General features: G+C 43.6%; 1 protein-coding gene across 3 annotated transcripts in view; it reads left to right on the top strand.

Moving 5' to 3' along the window:
- The window catches only part of KLHL24 (kelch like family member 24), a 211,490-nt gene that overhangs the window by 74,294 nt on the left and 112,583 nt on the right, over positions 1-24,613 (top strand). For all 3 annotated transcript variants that reach the window (XM_069617834.1, XM_069617836.1, XM_069617835.1), the window contains exons 3-4: positions 18,258-19,237; positions 22,118-22,302. In XM_069617834.1, the coding sequence (XP_069473935.1) occupies positions 18,318-19,237; positions 22,118-22,302 (1,105 nt within the window). In that variant the 5' untranslated portion in view covers positions 18,258-18,317. The remainder of the gene's footprint in view (positions 1-18,257; positions 19,238-22,117; positions 22,303-24,613) is intronic.

The following is a 24,613-nucleotide window of genomic DNA, read 5'->3' as shown; positions in this document are numbered from 1 at the left end:
GGCGCACCACAAGGGAGATTTTGGGAGTTCATAGAAAAATGGAAACCGATACGAGGTACGCAGATAGACACGCACTTGAAATAGGAGGCAGAGTGAAGAGAGAAAGGCTAAGCACAGAACATTGCAGAGGGCACACGCCGGGGGGGAGGGGGAGTAGGCAGCAGAGAGATAGATGAGGCACAGACTGTAGTGCATAATGGAATCTCACCAGAGACTCTGCTGGAGTGAAGGAAAGAGAACCGAGTCTGGGCACAGATGGGTAAGGGAGACACAGGGAAGCAAGGCACATGGCCTAAAGAAATGCGCCACAGAAAGAGAGAGGAAGCCCGCAGGGAGCCATGAACCGATGCATATACAGTGAAATAAGGACCAGATAGCCGACAGGCCCTTAAAGAGGTGCACAAGACACTGCAAGATGGGGCAGAGCGAGCTAGTGCCACACAGAGTCAGACCAGTTGGCTTTGTCAATGCTCGTTTATCGGTTTGGGGGCGGAGGGGCAGTTGGGTGGGCTGAAGGGCTGAAGGTACCACAGAAGTCTCATACAGTGGGCCCGGTGACTGCCCATGGGGATGAGCTGGTTGTAGGGGTGTCGGTGCATAATTTCAGTTAAAAAACAAAAACAAAGAAAACATGGGTTTTGAAGTGCATTTTTCATTTATTGCTATGCTTGTAGAACTGTAACTCGTTTTACAGTGCCTTGTCAAGTCCTTACCATTTTGATTTATTTGTATTTTGGGACTGATATAATGTGTTTAAAAAGAAGGAAAACTGCAGGTATCAGGATGCATAAACAAACGAGCATTGACAATGCCAACAGTTTGAGCTTTTGTGTAGGCATGGGAAAGGCACTTGCAAGGCACTGTCTTAGTGGTATTAACTGGCCGTTGATGGTAGCATGTGCAAAATGGTGCGAGTACCTGGGCATCTAATAGCAGTGCCTGGCAAATGCCTAATACTTATACACAAGCCAAAACTGTTGGCTTTGCCAATGCTTGTTTTTAACAGGTCTTCAGTGAAAGAGACGCATAGTGCTTATAGATCAAGTGGCTTAAGGAAGAGCTGGTTAAGACAGTTTTATTACACCAGTAGTGGGTTTTTGCAACTCCAATGAAGTCCTTAACTCTCACAAGGTTACTTTGAAAAAACACTGGAAGGCACTTCAAGTGCAAAGTTGGATGGTGAGGTTTGATAAAAGCGAACTCTGAGTTCCCATGGAGATGTGTTTTGAGTGGGCAGGGGCAAGAACTAGGTGGGAATGGCGATAGGGATTAGCAACAGAGACATCTTTATGGGAGGGCAAAAGGGGCACTTGCCCCCCCCCCCAAGACTGCTTGATCTAAAGAAGTCAGTTCTCTTCAACAAACTTAAATAGCACACACCAGAATATTTTATATTGAGCTTCTGAGGCTCTAAACGTGTTGCTTATCTGTTGTTGAAAAATACATTATTCTCTGATCAATTCATCTTCTAATGCTTTCTGTGCTCACTATGGAATACATGGTTTGTTCATTCACTGCGGCACAAGTTGACAGCATTCTCAACTTTCTGTGGGAATTATATTGATCATGTACAACAGCTAAAGTTGAAATGCATATTAATAAATTTGAGTGAAGCAATGGTTCAGAAGATTGCTTAGTGTGTTAAGCACTCATTGCAGAGATCTGTGTTCATATGCAAGATTACAAATTCCAGCTGCATGTATATGTACTTTGTTTTGTACTTGCTTTGTAGCACAGCAGGTGCTATTATCAGCAATATACCTGCAGCAGATAACATTTGCTATATAAAGTAACATAACATAAGCACAGAGAAGGTCTAGAAATTGGTTTGTTCAAATGTGGAGTTGTAAAACCTAGGAAGCCACCTCCAATGATGAGCATAAGGTTTTAGTCCGAGAGGTGATTATACAAATTTAAGACTGTGGAACCAAAGCGTTCATACTTGTATCATGGCTTTGCCAGCAGACAATACAGTGATCCTGGACTAATCATTCATTTTATTACACTAACATTACTGTGCTGTCTTCTGTGAAAAGTGTTGCCATTTCACATGCTGATGGCATTGTTTAGCCTATTACCTGGTCTTTCTGTTTGTGAGCCATTTGAGTGGGAGAGGTTCTAGACAGAGGAGAACGGTACAGGTATTGCCAGCCTCTGGCAAGCATATTTAAGGTCTGCTCATTTGACCAAAAAAATGGTTTGCTTTTTTGTAAAATTGAAAGATTTGTATGCACATTTAAGAATTACAATTTCACAAGCCTGTATTTTATGTTTTTTAAAGCTTTAAAATACAAAAGAGAAAGATGGAATATTTTAAGATGGCATCAATTAGTATGGTGCTACTTATATACTTCCCTTGATGATGGAGACAATGAAGCTAGAATCATTCCCATTTTGCATAATGAGCTTTTCATAACATTTTATTTAAAAAATGTGGCATGTTGGCTTATGTGATTTGTGTACTTTCCAAGTCAGTTATATAAAATGGGATTATTTTAGTTCATGCTAAGAACAGGAAAAAAAAGTGGTGAAGGGCAAAAATTGCAGAATGAGGACATATCCCAACCTTACCTCTTTACCATTTGTGTGATCCTGGGCATCAGAGTGATTTAGTTCTTAGAGTATGATCGTCAGAAAAGCTTCACTGGCTGTAGTGTTGCTTCCTCTATAATAATAGTGAGCATTGATATATTGTGCACCACAGCCACTTGTTTCTTTGCTCTCTAATGGCAAAACTACTTGAAAACCATGTCCCTCTTCTAATCTCAGTCCTTCTGGATACGGACACCTTCCTGGCAGCTTCTATTTTTCATCCACTATCTATGCAATGGTATGTTTAGCTTTCTCCTTGCTTCCTATTGGGTCCCCTGTATCCATGCTTGAGCGATTTGTATTCTGTGAGGCTGCTAATCTGAATCCTCGGTCTATTCTGGATTATGTGAAACTTTTTAAACAATCTGTCTCTCGCATTTATAATTTGGCCAGTATACCTTCCTCGTTGCTGCTGTTGTTGAACATTGTCCTGCAGCTATGCTAGAACATAAGAACCCTTGTCCTGGACTGCAAATGTTGACCTTGAAATGTAACTTGTTTATCATTCTAATTACAACCAGAATGGTAAGGGGGCTGAAAAGGAGCACCCTTGTTTATTTTGATCACTGTGAGGCAGCATATCAAGCTATGGGCTGTGATCACAAGGGGGGCGCACCCAGATATTGTGGATTGCTTAATTCCTTTGGTTCGGTGGAGGGGGCCCCAAAGGTGTCTGTGCACCTGGCCCCAAAACTGCTTACGATGGCCCCGATCATCAATGCCATGGGCAGTCAACGGGTGGGCAAATAACCAAACAACACATACAAGCTTTTAGTCCCTTCTCATATGTCATTTCTTCCTATCTGTACTCTAATGCAATAGTTCGGCTTGGAGGTGTCGCAAGCAGCACCTAAAGAGGGCGACTGACAGGCAACATTTCATCATAAAACTCATGTGACTTGGCGGGCCACCAATAATGTTCTGAAGGGCCGCATCCTGCCTGCTTGTCGTATGTTGTGCACCACAATATGTGAGGGCATGTTGGTGCTTCAGAGGGTGCAGTATCGATGTGGATATCCCACGAGTTAAATACTCACCTCTCTTGGGCCAGGCAGCGTTTAGTAAGTTTGATTTCCATCCCAGGATTGACTCAGCCTTTCATCCTTCCAAGGTATATAAATTGAGCACCATTGAGATGATAGTGCATGTGATCAGAGCACTTAGAATTGGGAGGAATTAGAGAGGCACTAAATAAAAACACACACTATTATTAGTAGTATTTGATTCTGAGGCACGGAAATGGTGACCTGAACGGTGGAGATATGTTCAACAACACAGTCCTTCAAAGCCTCCCCATTGCGCAGGCGCCTCAGAAGTGCAGAAAACAATCAAAAAAGTAGTTATGTGTCAAGTCAAGAATTTCCATAGCTATTCATCACTTTGTGCTCTATTCAAATTGCAGCCGTTTCGACGGGAAGCCTGAGGCTGCCGTTGAGCACGTGCTGTGTGTTCTCTTTCTCCTTTTGACTGTAACCTTAGTTCCACCTCCACAGCTACTGTGTTGGCTTCCCTGAATCTAACCTATTTCTTCAGGCATGGTTACCTTTGTACACTGTACAATCTTGCCCAAAAGTGTTGTATTTTCTTTTGTTAAATGTTGGAGCGCAGCATCATTTTGAAAGTATTTTTGACACACTCTATGAAGGAAGTAGTGCAATCCTGCCGCCTAGTGGCAGAATTATCGAGTGTCGGTCTGTTCACCTCATGGAGAGCAGATTTATTTATTTATGGTGCATTTGTAAGGTGCTTATACATCAAGTATATTGTTTTTCAAAGCGCCCTTAGGGCAACAGGGAGGGAACATGGGAGAGAAAGGAAAGATAGCAATGAAAGACAGAGGCGGACCGACTAGGCCTTGTGAGCATTCAGAACGTGCAAGTGCAGAGAGAGAATGATAATGATGTGTTATTTATATAGCTCCTTCATCCAAAGCGCTTTACAGAGCACATAGTTATATACAATATCACCCAACCGAAACTGGTACTCATTTATCGACCTCGTAAGGATGAAAGGCTGAGTTGGCCTTGCCGGGATTCGAACCTGTGACCTACAGATCACACTCAGATCGCAGCAGCGAGCGCTCAACCCGCTGAGCTATCTTACTGGGGATGAAGAAGTGGGGGGGTAAGTGCTAGGTGTAGCAAGAGGTAAGTGCTGGGGAGTAAGCAGCTGCTAAGTGACTTGGCGAGAATGGTCAGCTGCCAATAAATAAGTAAGTGCAGGCCGGTGGTGTATCATGATTGTGGGATTCAGAAATCAAATGACTGTCAATGCTGATTTATTTTTCATTTTTCTTCTTACTCTGGCTCATCATAGATTTAAAAGAAAGTACTGCATTGGTACCGGTGCTTACGTGTAAAACAGAAAAGACAAGAAGAATCTCAGGTCTCTAGCAATTGATTGCCCATATTTATTCTTCATTTGTTTATTTCAAATCAGCACCCTCTGCGGTTGCAGCAGCTAGTCGGGTTGCTCCAAACCCGGGCTGGATCTACTGATGCAGGCCCGGGGTCGGAGCAACCTGAGTGGTCGGTGCACCCGGCAATGCCTTTTTTCCTCCTCCCCTGCCTCTCGTCCCCTAATCCAGCCCCTCCACACCGCCTACCCTCCTAAATCGCACACTCCTTCCCTCATGTACTCCTACCGCCCGGGACGCATGGCGTCCTGGTTCATTGCTGTTGAAATGGAAGAGGGCCTCCGAGCGGAGCACCGCCTACCATTTCTATGGCAACCCTGACTCTCCGCAGCCACTGGTGAAAATGAAGCAGCAGGGCCAGAGTTTATTTTGAGGTTTGCATCGGGGTGCTAATAGCAATCATCTTGCATTCTGCGGGGTACAACCGCCGGTAACGGCACCTGGGCCCGGCGTTAAGGTCCTTGCTTTGCTTGGGCCTGTAACTTGGGCCCCGGGCCGTTACTGGGCAGTATAGCCCGCAGAACGCAGGATTATTGCTAAATTGTTTAAGACAGTTATGGCCTGGCTAATGTCCTTGAAACACTAAACCAGCACGTGGTCCAAAGAGACGATTATTTGTCCTCAATTCAAATAATAATAATCTAAATATTGGTTGCCGTAAAACACAAACTTACAAGAAGCAAGATTTATTTCCCCTACTGAATTCAGTCGAGACTTGAAAAGTCAATTTATTTTTAAAAAAGTGTACACATGAGAGTATTAAAATGAAACCATCGTGTTACTCAGCACATTTTGTAAATCTGATCATGAAAACTCCACAGATCTTGTGTTGTGCGTTTGTCATGCGCAAAATGTGAAGGGAAAAATAGAAATAATAATAATGTACAGATGGTTTCATGAGGTAACCCGAAGCAAATCTTAATACAAAACAGGTTGCAGTCATGTATGTATACCAGAAAGATGAAGTATCTAAACTAGTCGCACAGCAGTCCAATTTAACTGCATGCCATCGAAAGGAGTCAGAGGTATTAATTAGTCCATTCAAACAAATGGTGTTATTAAAGGAAAGCTGCACTCACTGTATGAAAATGTAAACACTGGATCCTCTGTGCACTAGTAAATGGGTCCCTGTAAGCACATGGCAGTAAATGTAAATTTGACGTCGCGGTATTCCTACCAAAGTGAGCTCAAAGGGCTCAAGAGTGCATGCACAAAATATTGCAGCTACAAGTGAAATAGAACATCGATGAGTAGCAAAATATTTACGGGTGCAACACTTGAAAGTCCTCGTTTCTTGTGTGAGTGCAAAATCCAGGACACGGATAGTTCACGATGATAACTAGCTAAGTAGGGCCCAAAACATAAAGACATGGGACAATCAGCCTCAGTGTTAATTGAACCCGTTTGGAAGTAAAGATTGAAACCTGCCTTTGTATTGAAACACAGAGTGCTGACATATTTGTGTTTCTTTGTCAACATAAAGGGCCTCATTACGACCCAGGCGTTAAGGGTTAACGCCGTCGTTAACCCTTAACGCCTATTCTGATTTTAACGGCTGCTTTTACCACCATGGTGTAAACATAGTTTACACCATGGTGGTAAAGTTGGCGCAATTAGCGCCTGGGTTGTAATGACCCTAAAAGAGTGGATTTGCTTCTGATCAATCATTTGCATTTCTGTATTGTTTGAGAAAAAAATTAGAGGCAATTCTATTACCTCTATTTAGCTGAACTGTACACAGTGATCATAATAACCAATACCTGCCCACGTTACACATCAATATTAATGCTGAGTCTAGAGACAACTGTCTCAATAGACTTTATTTTAAATGATATGATAGGTTATTTAAAACGCGCTTAATACCCAGCTGTTTCTAAGCACGGACCCGGGATCGAACCTGTGTACCTCCGTTTCGTCTTGCTTCCAAGGAGAGCATGTTGCCACTGAGCTATCCTCTCGAGAAATAGAATAAGATTAGGAGCACGCAAACCTTTTGAAGTTGGAACAATGGGTATTGTTTCAAAACACAGTAACTAGAAAAGGTAGGTGCAGAACCACTATGGATTGTCCAGTCTGTGGTGTTCTCGTGAGTAGAATGAGAACAAATCAGAAATATCTTTCCATAAACAATCACATTTTGTCCGTTAAGAGGACGTTTGTGTGGACAGATAGTAAAATGGCACTATTGTATTGCTAAATGATAGGGTACACTTGCAAACCTCTTTGCTAGGCAACATAGTACAAGTTTGTTATAGAAAGTATAAGAATTCCTTCTCTGTATTGAGGCCTAACATTACCGCCCTCAGTCTTGGTATCCGATACTCTCAGATTGTCCCATTTTCAAATTTCTGTTCCCATGTTTGGGGTAGGGAGGTTTAAAGGAATAGTGCACTAAACAAATGTTATATTAGAATTGTGCTTATATCTAAAAAAAATTAAATAAAGCATGTTACAATTAATTACACAATGGAGAATGAGCCACTTCATATGCTCAAACCCTCTGTTTTTAAAAACGTGCAGGCTTCCATTTTATAACACCCCAATGTGCCTGAATGCTTGAATGCCATGGTGGCAATAATCAAACACCAGCCCCCTCTAGCATGCTTCCAGGCACTTGTTAGCTAAAGGGAGCTTGTGTTTGTTTACTTCTGTCAAGGCACTGCATTTTAAAAACACACTTTGTGTTATAACTTTCATAAGACTCGTGTGTGTTCTAAAAGTTATAACGCTACAGTGTAATTTTAACATACAACTCCAAAGGCACAGCAAACATGTCCTGTACAGCTAAACACAGTGCAAACAGCTGTACAGGACATGTTCAGTGTCTTTTAGAATAGAACTCTAGGGGCCTTATTACGAGGTCCTGGTCCTGTAAAAATGTTGCATAAATTGCCAGTAATACTGCACCAGCATTTTTACTGAACTGAGGAAACCCAAATTTGCTGGTGAGGGCTCTGATCTACTGGCAGGCCCGACCTGCTAGTAGATCGGTCCCCTACTGTCAAAGAAATGCTGGAATGTCTGACACCAGTACTACAGGTGTCTGTAATTCCGGCAATCCCATCCCGTGGAGTCCTATGGGATTACATGGAATGGGAATTTACTGGCGTTTCCGCTGCCCATAATACCCTGATAATACCGGGATATTGGGTGGCAGAAACAGTAAGGCAGTTTCGCCGGTATCTCACTGGTGATTCCGGCGGGATACTGACAAAACTCTAATGAGGTCCTATAACTTTCTTAAGACTGGTGTGAAAGACACAGCCCAATCTCACGAAAGCTAAACAGGTCAATTCTAAAGACACATAAAAAATATGGAAGTTTTGTGATTCTACGTGGCCCATAAACAATATACATGCATTTGTGTAAATTTAGCCCCCATCGTCGTATCCGCAGATGGTCTGAAGAATTATTATTAACAAAAATGTCGTCTTGTTATGAGCTGTAAAGCTTAAATGATCTTTGAGAAAAAAAATATTAAACAACTTGTATGTGAAATTTGTCTCAATACTCATATAAAAACTGATAACATCCAGACGGACAAGTAATTTAGTTCAACAAAAAGGTTTTGTATTATTTGAAGATGTATGTGTTGTCCTGAGCATAAGAGAGTAACAGTGGATCATAACGAGGTGAAACAAAAATAAATGACTACGGAAAGATGTTCAGTGAGTAAGTCTATGCAACTTACAATAGAATGGCAGCGTGGAAAAGTGGCATACTATTTGTGAATTTTGGGAAGAAAGTAAATGTGCACGATTTCTGGGACACTGAAGGATACACCACACAGTGGGCACACATTCAGTTATGCAGGAAGTACAGGCACACAGCAGCATTAAGTGAACTATTATTATTTCACTGCTACGATATGACCACCACAGGTCTCTTATTCATCTTGATAAGTTTCTTTCCACTAGTCATGTCTCTTCGTATCCCTTTTCTTGCCTTCTACCATTCAGGTAAAAATCCAACAAGTACTAGATCCAGTGGGCATGAACCTTTGAAATGTACAAGGATGTAGAAAGACAAATAACCAGGCTAACCATGTGATTATTATGATGACTCGACTGGCCTCATCCCTTAAATGTCCATGGAAGTAAAAGAGTTAGCAGATCTTTCTGATACATGTATTTGCAATATTGTTAGCGCTATTAGGGAGAAGGATTTAGGATAATTTTGCAAGAAATTCAGATTAAAAAATGTGTTAACAGGCACAGAAATGTCTATTTTAGAATAGGACACGCAAAACATTTGGGCAAAAGAGCTCTTCTCAGAAGCACTTTATACAGAATTTTAACTTTTACAGATTTATATTGTAAATAGAATTTGTATTAAGATTCTCTTTTACTAAATTCATTCTAACAAATGTCACCATAACCTAACCTAACCTCAGAGTACAATTTTTCTACCAGAATCAATCTAGCAATAGGCACTTGCAATAGTAATATAACTCCTAATAGCAACACGGTTGACCCCTCTTCTCACCACGTTTTGCCTTAGCCGTTTAGCCACCGGCCAAACGATTTGACAAATTACTGGCACTATCATGTATGTAAGATCGCAGAATGGTGGACAAGATGAGACGGTTCCCATATGACGTAATAAAGATAAAGCACACAAAACGTTGTCTGTAGTCTCACGATTTAGGATCATTTTTTCAAACTCAAAACCCGAAAAAAGAAAGAAGACTAAAGTCCTTAAAAAAAAAAAAAAAAAAGTTTCCCAATGAGTTGAAAATATCACATATGAAGTACTAAGGCATGCCTAACAAGTTCTTATAAATCCCACCAGACCTGCAGGATGAGTTCCTTAGTTGCCCTGTGGTGATGGGTGACGACATATTTACAAGTGCTTTCAGTAAAATGGTGCATGTCACCATAGGCACAGATCATATTTGGTGCAATGCTGCCACCCAAAGGTCTGCCACACACAGTAAAACTTGTATTTTCCATTTACTGCAAACAAAGTTTGTTTGCAGTAAATGTCAAAATAACATTTTCAAACATCCCCATACTCGCCAACAAGGTCAAGTACCATGCAAATGCTACTTGCACTTTATAAAATCTACTCACCTTGCGAGTGGGCTAATAAATTATGCGAGTCCTGTAAGGAGTTAATCTAATTAACGATGTTCCTGCAGATATACCAAAGTTGTAAATGAACATTACCAATTGGGCAAAATTCAGACTCCCAAAGTGGGGGAAATAATTCCGGCCAGAATGAACTTGCAAATCTTTCAACAACTTCTGGTTAAGATTCTACAGAGATATCACACAGCACATTAAGATAGAAAATATTGTGAACTGTGAGGGAATGTTCATTTCCAATGATATAAAAGAAATCTTCTGAGATAAATATTAAAAGTCCTGGAGACTGACAGCAGAGTATTGGAAACTCAAGAACAATAACAGAGAAGACTTCTGACACCAGATACGCGAAAAGCTTGTCCTGTGAATAGGTTACACATAGAATATCTTGTAGATTCATATTCTGATCAAAGGGTACTGACCTCGAACACAATCCAAAGACTCAAGTACAGTGTGGCATTGGCAATTAACCAGCCCGTCCCCTATGACGACACTTGCAATGAGGCTCACACAAGTCAGGAAAGTGAAAAGTTATCTATTCTAAGTTACTGAGAATGATTGGTATAGATACATCCAGTTTAAACCTGGCAGTACAGGAGGTAGGGGTGTTGCTAGGTCTGAAAAAGATCCGGGGCTACACTCATTTTGGGACTGTCAGGACTGGGGACTACTTAGCCTTTTTGGTTGTAACCCCTGAGCTTCTATCTGAGGCTACAACCAAAAGACCCAGGGCTATAGCCCCCTCAGCTCCCCCAAACCCCCTAGCAACGCCTCTGACAGGAAGCATTTAAAAGGAGAGATTCTGCAATATGAGAGGTTGACTAGGGATTGCTATAAAAAGCACTCCTCTTCCATGCATAAAATCCTAGGGAAAAAATGTATACAAGGGGAAAAACACACTCGCACACTGTCTCTCTCGTGCACTCTCTCTCTCTCTTTCTCTCTCTTTCTCTCTCTCTCACTCTGAAATATTGAACTGAGGAACAAGGTTATCCAATTTCATTAAACTGAGTGAAAAGTAATCCACAATATGTTTGAGATGGCGTTTTAAACCCACACACATTAAGCTGGACCCAACCACACGTATCTTCTTCATGCTGTATACATTCCTTCATGCTATACAAATCACAAAACTGCATCAGTTACATATATTTGAGCGCAATAATTTTTTAAATATACAAAGACTTAAATACCCACAGTATCGATCATAAAATTGAAAGAAATATTATGAATTGCTCAACGTGGAATGCATTGGTATTTGTGTATGTCAACCGTGTTAATAATTGAACACATTTAGCATTATTACATTATATATGCTGAAGCTTAAGAAATGTTTTAAAAAAAAATAAGAACTAGAAGCAATTTAGCATTATTCCATGAATCCAATACAGACCTGCGTTTCTATATTGCGGTCCATTTGCAGTCACCATTATCTTTGCCTTACTCTCTGTTGAGAATTATGCCATCTGGTGACTCCTACATTCTTCATCTGCTCAGCCCTTCTTGACACATTGAATCACTTGTTGAGGTGTTTCCTCTACTGACATGGATTTGTCCCATTCTTTTTTGGGGGAGTGGGGGCACTCTGCATCCCCACTGTGGATACAAGGTTGCAGCCAGAGCCACTATACACTCATTCTTCGAGTAAGATTTCACTGCTTGATCTTTGACTGAATAATGATTAAATACATTTTGCATCTTTTTTATACTACTTGCTGTATCGATTTGTTTGATTGGTTTATGTATATATTCAAGACTTATTGAATATTTCTTATAGCAGATATGGTACTATGGTGAGAGATGAGGCCACGGCCCAGCTCATTAAAAGTAAATAACATCTGAATAAGTTGCCAAATGATTCCTGGTGGGAAAACATCTTTGTGTATTTACTTATGTCCTTACTCCAGTTCCCATTGGAGATAGAGTTAGCCCTTGTCTGGAAACATGATCTTTGACTGACAGCTTCGAGAGACAGTCCACCTGGGATTTTGCCACCGAGCAATGTGCTTGATTGCATAACAGTAGACTTGCATCTTCGAAGTCAGCTTGGCCTTTCAGAGTGTCAGGATGCCTGAATCTCTAGGACCAATGTATTTACCAAAGGTTTATGGTCCATCCAGATCTTACATTCCCAGCCTCAACACCACAGATAGGTCCTGAAATGTGAAAGTGCCATGAACATGCCGTCGGCTCATGTTCTGTAACTTGAGTAACGTTGCTCAGCTTCAGTTAACATATTGGATGTAAATGACACTGGCTCTTCCCGCGTTGTTGTGTTAGTGCTGCCCTTAACCCATATGCACTCGCATCAGCTAAGATTATGGTGTCTTTGGTAGTAGAGGAGGACCTTAGGCTGAGAGCCTATGCAACTTCCTCTTTTATTTGTACCAGTGCTGCCTGGTCCCGTTCTGTCCATGTCAAGGAGTATCCTTTCTTCTGTAGTTGCTTCTTGCGTTGGGCTTTTGTGGAGCAATCGTGCACATACTTGAACTTGCGTGTCTTCAGTTGCTCCTTGCATTCTGACTTGCCTGCTTCTGGTGTGCCTTTAACAAGGCTATTGTTGGGCTCTTTGCCTTCCTTTGAAATGGTCTACTCCAGAAAGTCAAGTTTGGACTGCAAAAAGACACTGGGGGTCATAACGACGTTGGCGGTAGCCGTGCCGGTAAATACCGGAATCAATTACCGGGGCATTACAGCCCAGGTGGACCCGGTAATTGCCCATTCCCGGGCGTCAGAAAATATTACTCCCCATTCCTATTTGAGTGCCATTGGACTCAATAGGAATGGGGATGACGGATGCACCTGTACTATTCATGAATGGTGCCGGTGCATCCGTCAAGGTCTGCAACCGGGTGACGTTCCGCCTGCCAGGTCAGACCTGGCGGGGGGAAGGCACCCGCTTGCAGACCTCGCAGTTTGCCGGTCCCGTAACAACGATGCCGGTAGCTTGCTGGCACTGTTGTTACCGGACTGGCAAACTTGTAGTGAGGCCCACAGTTGTCTTTCTTTAAGTGAAATCCACGCTCCTCTAGCCTCCACACCACTTCCTTCAAGCTGGCCTTATGCTTCTTCTCAGTGCTCACGTACACCAGGGTAAATACTTCACTCTGGATAGATTTTCTAGTTTCTTAGTCATGTGCAGAGCATAGACCAGATGGCATTCTAGTATACTGCTACACTCTAGAGAGCATCTCAGAGGCAGTCAAGTGATTGTATGATTGATGCAGCAAAGGTTCATGATGGTCACTCAAGATGTCTGTACAATCGTTGTTATATGTTCTGTTTGATGGGACGAAGCTGTGCTGCATGACCTTTTGACTGAGACTGTGTAGGTCTACACACATTGTCAGTTCATGACTCTTTAATATTCGGGTGGTGACTTTGGGATTAAGCCATGGAGTGGCTTCCACCAGTACGATGACCCTCCCCTCCAGACACTCCTTCAGCTGATGCTCCAGCTGCTCTCTTGCTGCACCTTCTGCATCTCTGGTGTTGTGCCTTCATTTACTATCATTACCTTCTCGCTAGTATTTGGATTTCATTTCATGTGCAGCTTCCCTTGGTGCAGCCATTTTAGTAGTGAGACCCCCTTATTGGTTATGTACCCCTTTCTTCAAATCTTTCTGTCTTTAAATCGTATTTCGCTCGTAATGTAGCCTTGCAGTTGGATCCCCTTGCCCCCATATCCGTCTGGGCTGAAATTGACATTTTCTTGTCCTTTGCCCATATTCCATCAGACATCTCCTTAGATGATGTCTGCTTCTGATTCTGCTGTCATCTTTACACATTTTCCATCTAACCAAGATGTTGGAATCTAGATGTTGTCACCGGGGCTTGTGCCTGCCGCCAGTGATGCTTGGTTCGCGTTCTCCTTCTTGCTTGTACTGGCTGTCACTGCTCCTGGCCTTTGCTTGTTTAGGTCTTTATCTTGTCGCACCTTTGGAAAATGGCCGTCTTCTGGCAGCTGTCATACTCTCTTCTCTTATGCGCCACACTGGTAGCTCTCCCTTCGAGGCCTCGCTTCACTCCTTGGCTCTGTCACCCTCACATGTTTCCCCCTTCACTGTGCCTTCTTTGGCATTCTCTGCTTCACTGTAACTCCCTTTGTTCTTTTTTGTGTTGCTTTCTAATGCTGCTTTCTCCACTCTTCGAACTTTGGTAATTATCTCTTCGAAGGGGAACATTTGACTCTAAAGTAACTTCTCTTGCATGTGTATTCCCCATAGCAGCCTCCTACTCTCAGGTCACTCAGGGTGTTCTTAAAGGGACACGGCATTGCTAATTCTCTGATGGCTGCCATGTGATCATCACTTCACTCACCCTACACTTGATTGCTGTTGTAGAAGCAGGCTCAGAGAAACATCATGGCCAGGCCTCTTGACTCTCTTCATTACCTCAGCGTATTTCTTCTTAATGCTCCAGCAGTCACCCTTTTATCCCCCCCAGCCCCCGGGCTTTCCATCCTCAATAAGTAAAGCTGTCCATCTGCCTTTTGGTGCATACTGTAATCCCATGGCTTGCAATTCTATTTGCAGATTCTGTTTGCGTTGCCGCCATGGACTCCTAGGTTTGCCCGAAGTTGGGTGCAATGCGCTTGGCCTAGTGACAAAGTGGGTGCACTTCTGGTTGCACTGTATACCCAGCTGGGATAGAGCTGTTATCTCTCTCAGCACCTCACCTTTCCCCGGTCTGGGAGGCGTTAGGATCCAACCCTCGGCGCCACAGTGGCATTAGTAAGTACGACATAAAACACCCTACTGCCTTTATTTAAGAGTAGCGTGCGTGCGGAGCAGAGCTTTTCAATCTTATGCCTTCTTGCTCGCTTAAAGGCAAACCTCTTTCCGCCTCCATCCCTAGTCCTCGCCTGCCTACGCTGCAAGAAGTTTACACACGTGTTCCCTTTATCACCATCAACCGCCAGTGTCCATTGTATGTTTCATGTATTTCCCTGCTTATTTATATAGCCAAAAAAGAGGGCTGAAAAGATTGTAAGAGCTGAATGCACCAAACATGACTAAACTAGGTATGGCTTCCGCGCGCGTATGTGTGTGTGCGCGCGCGCGGTTTTTTTATTTTGCTGCTAAGGAAGGGACGTGTGTGGTCTTAAAAGCTAGGCCATCAAGCACCACACATTAGGCAACCTAAAAAAAAAAGTTACAGCTCTACAATATCCGATGCTTGTTTTGGGGGACTGGGTTATGCTTCTTTCTTTTATTTATTTCCTCTGGCTGCTTCTTGGTGCATTAAGACCCAGCATTGAAAAAAAAATGAAAAAAGGGCATGGTTCAGACAGCCACAGTAAATAAGCCAGCGTCAGGGTGTAAGTTGCGAGCAAGTGCTTCATTAGGAGTCTGGTGCTAGTGGCAAATGCTTGTGGTATTTAAAATACCACTTGTTTATTAAAAATGCCACAGAATTATGAGATGGGGTACATGGGAAGTACTGTATGGGTTTAATATTTACCCCGATATCCAGCACAATTCAAGCTCCTAATGGGGTGGTCTTTTAAAAGAAGGAGTTATTGAAAATACTGCATGGTTTTACTATTACCACCATACTCAACATGAGGTTCTAAGTGCATCAGGGCTGTTGCTAGGTTTGTAAAAGATCTGGGGCTACGCTAATGTCGGAGTCGGGGCTAGCTAGCCTTTTGGTTGTAGCCCCCGAGCTTTTATCTGGGGCAACAGCCAAAAGACCCAGAGCTATAGCCGCCCCCCCTCTCCGACCTCCCTAGCAATGCCTCCGAGTGCAGTACTCTCACAGTGGCCCACCCATCCTCCCAGTTTTCGTTTGGGGTTCTGCTTGTGTTGTGAAGACTGCCTCATTTATGGCCTCTTCTGAAAGCCATCGGACTACCCCACTCCTCCCCTAACATTCTCCCTGAGCTCTGGTTACCTCATTGCATTAAAAGGAGGTCGCAGAATGGACTTTGAATGTGCGCATAAGAGACTCGTGGACAATTCAAGGTGCTCGTTTGTCCTCTGATAGATGCCAAGACGGAATTGAGGCATCTTCTTGATTAGTTGCAGTGCAGTGGCGCCTAAGGAGTCACGCGCTCCATAAATAAATAAAAGACGGTCAAGCAGGCGGACGGTTTATTTCATTTGAACTTAAAGGCTGGGTCCGGTCAGCTACAGGGAAACACTGTGCTTCGGTTCCCATGCCTACAAGGACTCTGAGCATTTTTCGGAAACGCTGCCAGTCCACGCAAATCGAGGCCATGTTTGACTCCTGCTGACCACCCACGAGCCTCTTGCCAGCATGTGTGGGAGAGAAAAGGCTGTGCTGGGTTCTGGCAAGAGCAAATAAACCTCACGGTCACTATCTCGAGCATACACCGCTACCAGCGACCAGACACCAAAGGCGGGTGAGCTGAATGGAACTAAATGAATCCCCAAATGCTATTGCATGGCACAATGTGATATTACAGCCCTGCAATAGCATAACAAAACAACCTAACATGACATGGTATAACAAACATACCATCTCGGGCGCTTTCATAACAGAAACTATATCGCGTAGTATAACATGAGCCGTACTTTCAAGAGAGGAAATCAAATGAGCCTATTAAGAATTGATAGCCACACTGAAAATGTAAGGAAGTTGTCTTCTGTTTCTTCCGCTATCAGCCTCCTACCTCTTTTCCCACCTTGCCACCCTTCCCTTCTACCTGTCATTGCCTGTCCTTCTAGCTCTCAACTTCTCCTCTACTCCATTAGTATCATGCTTTCTTCCATTTACCCCCTATCCATCTACCTCTCTCTCCCCCTTTCCTGTTTCCTTTGCCTATGTCCTGCCTCCTCACTGCCTCACTAATCTCCATCTTGTCTCTGCTTTCTTCTATTTACCCCCTATCCATCTACCTCTCTCTCCCCCTTTCCTGTTTCCTTTGCCTATGTCCTGCCTCCTCACTGCCTCACTAATCTCAATCTTGTCTCACCTCCTTCTCCTCTCCTCCTGCTTTTACCTCTTCTCCTCCTCCCTGCTCTCTCATCCTGCCTGCTTTCTCATTGTTCTCCTATTGCTTGTCTCTGCTTTTTCTATTTCCCCACCCTCATTCCCCGACCCTGTAAGTGAGTGTATGCAGAGTTAGTGGTGCTTTCGGTAGGAATTACTCTCAAATGCCTGCTTCCCTGTGTACTCTGTGACTTCCAGATGCCTGCAGTGCTTGTTTAATTCTTCTGTACAGCGTAAATGCCCTATGTTTCTCCCACTTCTTATATAGCTATACGATTATCACGTTGGTAGGACTGGTCCTGCTCACGAGGCCATGGATAGGTTGGGGGCCCTGGTGGATGCAACATATACCTCTTGCAGGGCCCACCTCACTGAGCCCATTGCAGGCACCAGGATCACCCCCACAACGATACCTTAATCTCCAGTATGTAACTTTGACAAAGTGTACTTTGATTTCAAAACATGGGGTTTACAAACATGTGTCTGCTTACTACATCTGCTGCCTGTTAACCTTTCAAAAATATCTGCCTTTATTTCCAGCTTGTGTTCCATGTCAGGTCTGGGTAGCTCGGCCAGTCCTGTTTCACTCTGTTGTTTACAGTGCTGGGTTTTTGAAGATCAAAACTACTAGTAACATTATATAAAACAGAAAGACAAGGCATAATGCAGTTCTCACACCTGAAATGGGACGATCAAAGATCTCTAACATTGCACCGTGTCATAAGGCACACCCCAAGACTTTGTAACATCCTCCCTGTCAACATCAGACTCGCCCCCTTGCTTCTACAGTTCTTCAAGGAATGGCTCCTCCCTAAGGTCTGCACACCTTCCACTCCCAACCCTACCCAGGATTGGATGATCTTCCGGCCACTGTTTCCTCCTCTGGTTTATTTTATATCCCTTGCTGCCAAATTGACCACCCCCCCCCCTCCCCTGTGCTGCCTGCTCCCCTGTATCTCTGCTTCCCTCACTGTGTTCTTCCTCCTAGGATTCTAAAGCGCTCCATTGGTTCCTGAAGCTAGATCCATGCTCAATAAATAATATAATAATAATAATGCCTGTTTATATCCCTTATGAGAGAAGATCTAGCAACATCAGACTGTTTAATGTAAGAAAGCAGCATGAAATCTGAATCATTTGCCTGCTGTATTATTGTGTCCAACTTGGCTTATTAATTGAATTATGTTGGCTATGTTTTTCTACAGGTTATCGCAGTGGAAGGTTTGGTGTTTCTCTCAATAATTTGGTAACCACCAAGCTTCACAATGGTACTAATCCTGGGCAGGAGACTCAACCGAGAAAATGGCGGAGTACGCGATTCTCCGGCGACCAAACGTAAAGTTTTTGAAATGGAGTCCAAACCACTGACGGGCCATGAAGTTTTCGACTTCTCCTCGGGATCTTCCCATGCAGAGAGCATTCTGCAGACTTTCAACGAGTTCCGAGAGAGCCGTTTGTTTACTGACGTCATCATCTGCGTTGAGGGCCGGGAATTCCCATGCCACCGTGCCGTGCTGTCTGCCTGCAGTAGCTACTTCAGAGCCATGTTCTGCAATGATCACAGGGAAAGCCGTGAGATGCTGGTGGAGATCAATGGGATTTTCGCTGAAGCCATGGACTGCTTTCTGCAGTACGTTTACACAGGGAAGGTCAAAATCACTACTGACAACGTGCAGTATCTCTTTGAGACCTCCAGCCTTTTCCAGACTGGTGTACTCCGAGATGCTTGCGCCAAGTTCCTTGAGGAGCAACTTGACCCTTGCAATTGCCTGGGCATCCAGATCTTTGCCGACACGCATTCGCTGAAAACTCTGTTCACCAAATGCAGGAACTTCGCTCAGCAGACCTTTGAGGTAGTGTCTCAACATGAGGAGTTCCTGGAGCTTGGCAAGGACGAGCTCATTGATTACGTTAGCAGCGATGAGTTGGTTGTCAGCAAAGAGGAAATGGTGTTTGAAGCAGTCATGCGCTGGGTCTACCACCATGTGGAAGTCAGAAGGCCCATGTTGCCGGAACTAATGCTGCACGTGAGACTGCCCTTGTTGCATCCCAACTATTTTGTCCAGACTGTGGAAGTGGACCAGCTCATTCAGAACTCTCCAGATTGTTATCAGCTGCTTCACGAAGCAAGACGCTACCACATCCTAGGCAATGAAATGATGTCTCCAAGAACTCGCCCCCGCCGGTTAGTGAATTCATTAAACTATTTCTTTCTCATCAGATAATGGCACAGGGTATTTTTACATGGTTCAATGGCCAAATGTTAACATGCATTTGTAAGTTGACGTAAAGTGAGATTCTTTTTTTTGTAAACGTTTATTTAATCGTTTTCATCATAACAATAACATACTTCAACATTGCGCCTTGTGATATCTGAACGCCCACCCCGGCCCCGTAGAGCAAGCATGGATATCATGACAAACATATATTTACACCACAGATCATACATAGCAGTTGCCCAGAAGAAGGTTCTTGAGGACTTTTAAAGGATACACCGGGGGTCTTGTGTCAGAGTTCAGTCTGATGCCGTTAGTAAGTGATTGATGTAGGGACCCCATATGTCCAGATGTCTTGCGTGTAGGGGCTAAGTTCTGATGAAATTCGACTCCATGGGCCTCATTACGAGTTTGGAGGTAACCATGGCGCTATTAGCCCCATGGCTGCCTCCAAATCCTTACCGACTCCGCCCTGGTGAATGGAGCGATTGCCGCGCCATTCCAAGGTTGGCGGGGGCGGTAATTCCCCATTCACCAGGGCCCTTCCCCATTCCCATTGAGCCCCCATAGGGCTCAATGGGAATGGGGAAGGCGCTAATAACGGTACTGCAAATTGCGGTACCGTTATGTCCCTTTGCGGGTCCCGTCCTTAACGCCTGGGCGTTAAGGGAGGACCCGCAAAGGGAACTCGTAGTAGGGCGATAAGGAATTACCGGCACTGGTGCCCTTGCCGGTGCCGGTAATCCCTTACCGCCCACCTCGTAATGAGGCCCCATATCTTGACAGTATGCCACACCCTGCAGCCATAATTGCAATGTGGGAGGGTGGCCTTTTGCCCAGGATATAGCTACTCGACCTTGGGCTAGTACCAGCACAAGTCCGGCTAGTCTCCTTAGTGAGGGTTGTAGGCTTTTGGTGTACCCAAGCATTGCCGCTCTGGGGTTTTGTTCAATGTGTTCTCCAGTTATCTTTGAGATCTTTTCCAAGATACTCTTCCAGAATTGGCTGATGTAAAGTGAGATTCTTGAATGTTAAATATAATGAGCCTCAAAATTGACTATTTATTTAATATGTATGTTTTTATTTTTTTTGTCCAGGGGAGTCAGCTCAAGATTCACTCTCTTTTAATACCTATTTTCCCTGGATTGCTCTCCTCACATAAAACATGTGTTTGTTTTGCAAACAATAGTCCTCACTTGAATGCTTATCCTACACCCTTAAAACGTACCTTATTCCTTTTTCATATCAACGTATGATCCATAAAACGTTGTCAGCACGACCTTTGGGTTGGTCGACCATTCGTAGACTAGGTTTAGGTTAGGGTAGATTGACTCGCAAATGGATGTGAACTTTTGAACCTGGCACCGTTTTGGGCGTCTGTTTCTATGAGTGTGTCATTTGTTTACATTACGTGAATAACGTTTGCCTTAAAGCACCCTAGTTTCGTCATAGGTCACAGTTCCATAGAAACAGTTATTTAAAACAGAATGGCATGAGTGTATGAAGCGTCAAACCTGGGTTTAGAACCCAAGTCACCTGAAGCCAATGATTTTCGTCATTAGTAATGAAGGGGTGCAAAAAGCTACAGTAACAGTGGGTAACTGTAGGCAAAATGGCGGATGTTTCACTGCATTTCCAAACTTCATGACATGCCAGATTACCTGCCTGGGTCCGTTTTCTTGCTGTACGTTAACAATGTGAATAGATTGTTTTATTTTAATGTACGCTAAATACCGTTTACGTGTGTAGCATGTACTCCATTGTAATTACTCCCAGTGTAATCAAGACTTGGTCCTGCATCCATTGAGACTGCGATTTTAGTAAATGAGGTAGCTCTGGGTTTGACCGCCAAGGTATCATCATTCCCTGGTTTCCAACAAGGGTAGGCTGCTGCTAACCGCTATCACCGAGCCGCTCTCGCACTTCATTGGAACATTGGCCAGCTGGCTTTGGCACCTAATTCTCGAGTCACTTGCTTCATTTACACCTCCCTCGAAAGCTCCCGCTGAGCCCGTGTTGAATAAGCCTACAGGGAACTCTGGAATTTCCCAGTGGGCCTTTACACCTTGGGACCTTTTTGTGCGAGTAACTTTTTCTGACTCCTTTACCCTCTCTCCCTGTCACCCTAAACCCTTGCTTCCAGCTCCCCTCATCCCCTTGAAGCAAATCATTTGTTATAAAGCTTCCTGTATGTTATTCCTCCCTCTTAAAAAATGTTTAACGTCTGTTTAACTTCACACTTTAATCCATATGTAGGAACAAATGGCCTTTAACATGAACTATTTCACCCACTTTTCCAAATGTCCTTGTGCGGGGAACACTCCCAACCCCCACTTAGCGGGTTTGGACTTGATTGCTACATTTACTCGCATGGTGTGATATTGGGTTACTTTAAAAAAAATCATTTCCTGGGCCACTTTTCATTCCCAGTCCAGCTCTGATCACAGGTCTAGTAACCGCCTTTCGAACTGGTCCCATTTCATCACCTAGGACTGCTCCCATTACAGTAGACAACAACAGAATACAGTTCGGCTATAATTCATACAGTAACTATTTGTATCTCTTTTCCTGATTCTAAATTCTACTTATGTTCCTCTAATTTTATGTCCATTACCCAGGTGCACAGAATACCCATTATTTACAGAATTCCCCACCTCGTCCAATAACGGCCAAATTGGTACTCGATATGTTAAAAAGACCTCGTGATATTGAGAGGATGTATTTTGAGTGGAGCAACATAACACGTCGTCTACTCATTCGTGAACACAATCGCATGTGAACAAAGGCATACGTTAATTTCAAAATGGCAGCTGTGACAATGAAGTATTTTTCGTTTGGCTCCTCTCTAGGTCGACTGGCTACTCGGAGGTCATAGTGGTTGTCGGAGGCTGTGAGCGAGTGGGCGGGTTTAACCTGCCCTACACAGAGTGCTATGACCCCGTGACCGGAGAGTGGAAATCCCTGGCAAAACTTCCCGAGTTCACGAAGTCGGAGTACGCCGTTTGCTCTCTGCGCAATGACGTCCTCGTTTCAGGTAATTTTAAGTAGCCACTCAGTTGGTCGTTTTGTTTATCTTTAATAATTGGCAGGCAGGGGTTAACTGCTAACATCGTTCTATTTGTGTTCAAAGGGTAATATCAAATGATATAACTCTACGAGGAGACTGACTGAATTTCTTTTTGGGGTTCAGTCATTAATGGATTCCTGTAAGGATGGATGAGTTATCAAGTACCCATGTGTCCGGATGAGTTATCAAGTCCCCATGTGTCCGGATGAGTTATCAAGTACCCACGTGCCCCAATCCACCTTTGTCCAGACATTGGGACGCCATTCCCAAAAGGAGCTGATATAGGCGTGGTTTTGCTCCACACCCAGCATGCAAACTGGTTTCCCTAGTCCCCCTTCCTTTCTACTCGCTCTTGGAGTTGTAACGTAGGGTCGCTGGGTCGTAAGACGCACGGCGAACGTGATGTTACAGTAGCAATAAAAGGCCCCACCCTCCCGGGCAATGAGCAGTGTTGAAACAGAGCCACATAGTGTGAGTGTGTCATTATGAGTGTTCACTCGATTTTGTCCCACCCAACATTTGGCATAATGGCACAGGTTAGAGGGGTGTCGGCTGGGTTGAAAGGCATGATCCATGTCAGTGATGACGTGCTAATTTACTCCAAGTCAGAGAAAGAGCCTCTGGTAAGGCTTGAAGCAGTAATCATTGCCTACAAAATAAGGGACTGATGCTAAATGCCACAGAGTGTCACTTTCTACACAGCAAAGTACAATTCGTTGGGTTCATCTTCCAAGATGGAGCATATCTGCAAACCCACAAAAAGTTGAAGCCATCAAAAACGTTGCTCCTCCAACTTCCAAGGTTGAAGTGCAGTTTTTTGGGGATGATCAATTTCCAAGTGGGAGACGAAGGCCTGTTGCGAAACAGAAGACCTGTGCACGAGTTGAGCATACCCTATGAGTCCGTGCCATGGGTAGTCATGGTGAGAAAAGGAACAATGGTGACGGCGGCATGGCGCGGCAGTCGCTAGGAACTGTAGCTGGTTCTGATCATTTCCGTCGACAAGAGGGAATGGCAATGATCAACAGGAGCAGAATGATGATGCTGGAATGATACCAGAATGCTTGCAGGACAGTGTTGATGAGCATGTTTCCAGTGAGGAAGACTGGGGGAGGTGTGCACCTGTGATGAAGGAATGTAAAGTGAACGACCACGAGTCGTACGGGGAGATATTCCCGAAGAATGCTTAGGAGAGCACCTCCCACACTGGAGAACTGCATTCTAGAGGAATGATGCATGAAACCATATGCCTAGCTCGAAAGATTGTAAAAACCTCAAGGAAACTGCAAGCCTATTATAAGATTAAGATTAATTGTCAATTGGTGGGGAAGAGGAAGCGGATATCTTGATAGTCTGGAGGCAAACAGTAGCTACACTATATGGGCCTGACCAGGCAAGCCTGGAGGAAGATAGCGCTTCAGAGCGAGAGGCGCCCTTAGAAGGAGGTGTGGAAGGCGGTGACATGGGGTAGGCTCGGGAAGGGCCGGGGGGGGGGGCTATTTGGGGGGTGGAGAAAACAACGTGAAGCTGTAAATAAAGATTGCAATGTATACTTATGGTTACAGTGTAAGGTTTCAAGTTGGAATTAATAAAAATTGTTTAAAAAAAAAACTCAAGGTTACTTGTCAATTTTGATGTTACTGTTTGTTGTTTTCATGGTGGAGGAGGGATGTTGTCTCTTCACAACAAAAAGGAGAGAAATGGGGTAATTTAATAACCACGGGAACTGACCACGAACCAATCACTCTAGACAAAAAAAGTTCCCATGGTTAAATGTAATTCCCTTGCTAGTATCTATATTAGCATAGGACACTTTCACTAACCTACATAGGAGGCCACACGTCTTTCTCAAGCAAATACAAAGATGTTATGTGTAAAAAAAATAATAAATAAATAATTACATATTTTATTCATTTTTATACACAATTTTCAAAAAAGGTCATAATTACATTTTATAACAATGTAGAAACTCAATAAGGTGGAATACACCACAGGGCCAACATACCATATAACAATTTTAAAAAGTCATGTATATTTCACTCAATACTACTCACTTCAAGGCTCTATCACTCTCAATCCATTTGTACTCATACTTCATCAAACACCCAACATGTTTCATTCCATTCATTCCATTTAAAACCACATTTTATGGAAATTCATCAGGGGAAGCCCTGTGTAAACATCACACTATCCTATATGACAATAGTATGTCATATACTATACAAAATCTGTACACAGCGATTTCTATAACCACTTCTTATTGCACAGTGTTAAGATG

Source organism: Ambystoma mexicanum, chromosome 10 (assembly GCF_040938575.1).
Source record: "Ambystoma mexicanum isolate Mex_15411 chromosome 10, UKY_AmexF1_1, whole genome shotgun sequence".
Lineage (NCBI taxonomy): Eukaryota > Metazoa > Chordata > Amphibia > Caudata > Ambystomatidae > Ambystoma > Ambystoma mexicanum.
Note: the sequence above shows the minus strand (reverse complement) of the source record. Positions and strands in the feature narration are given on the sequence as shown.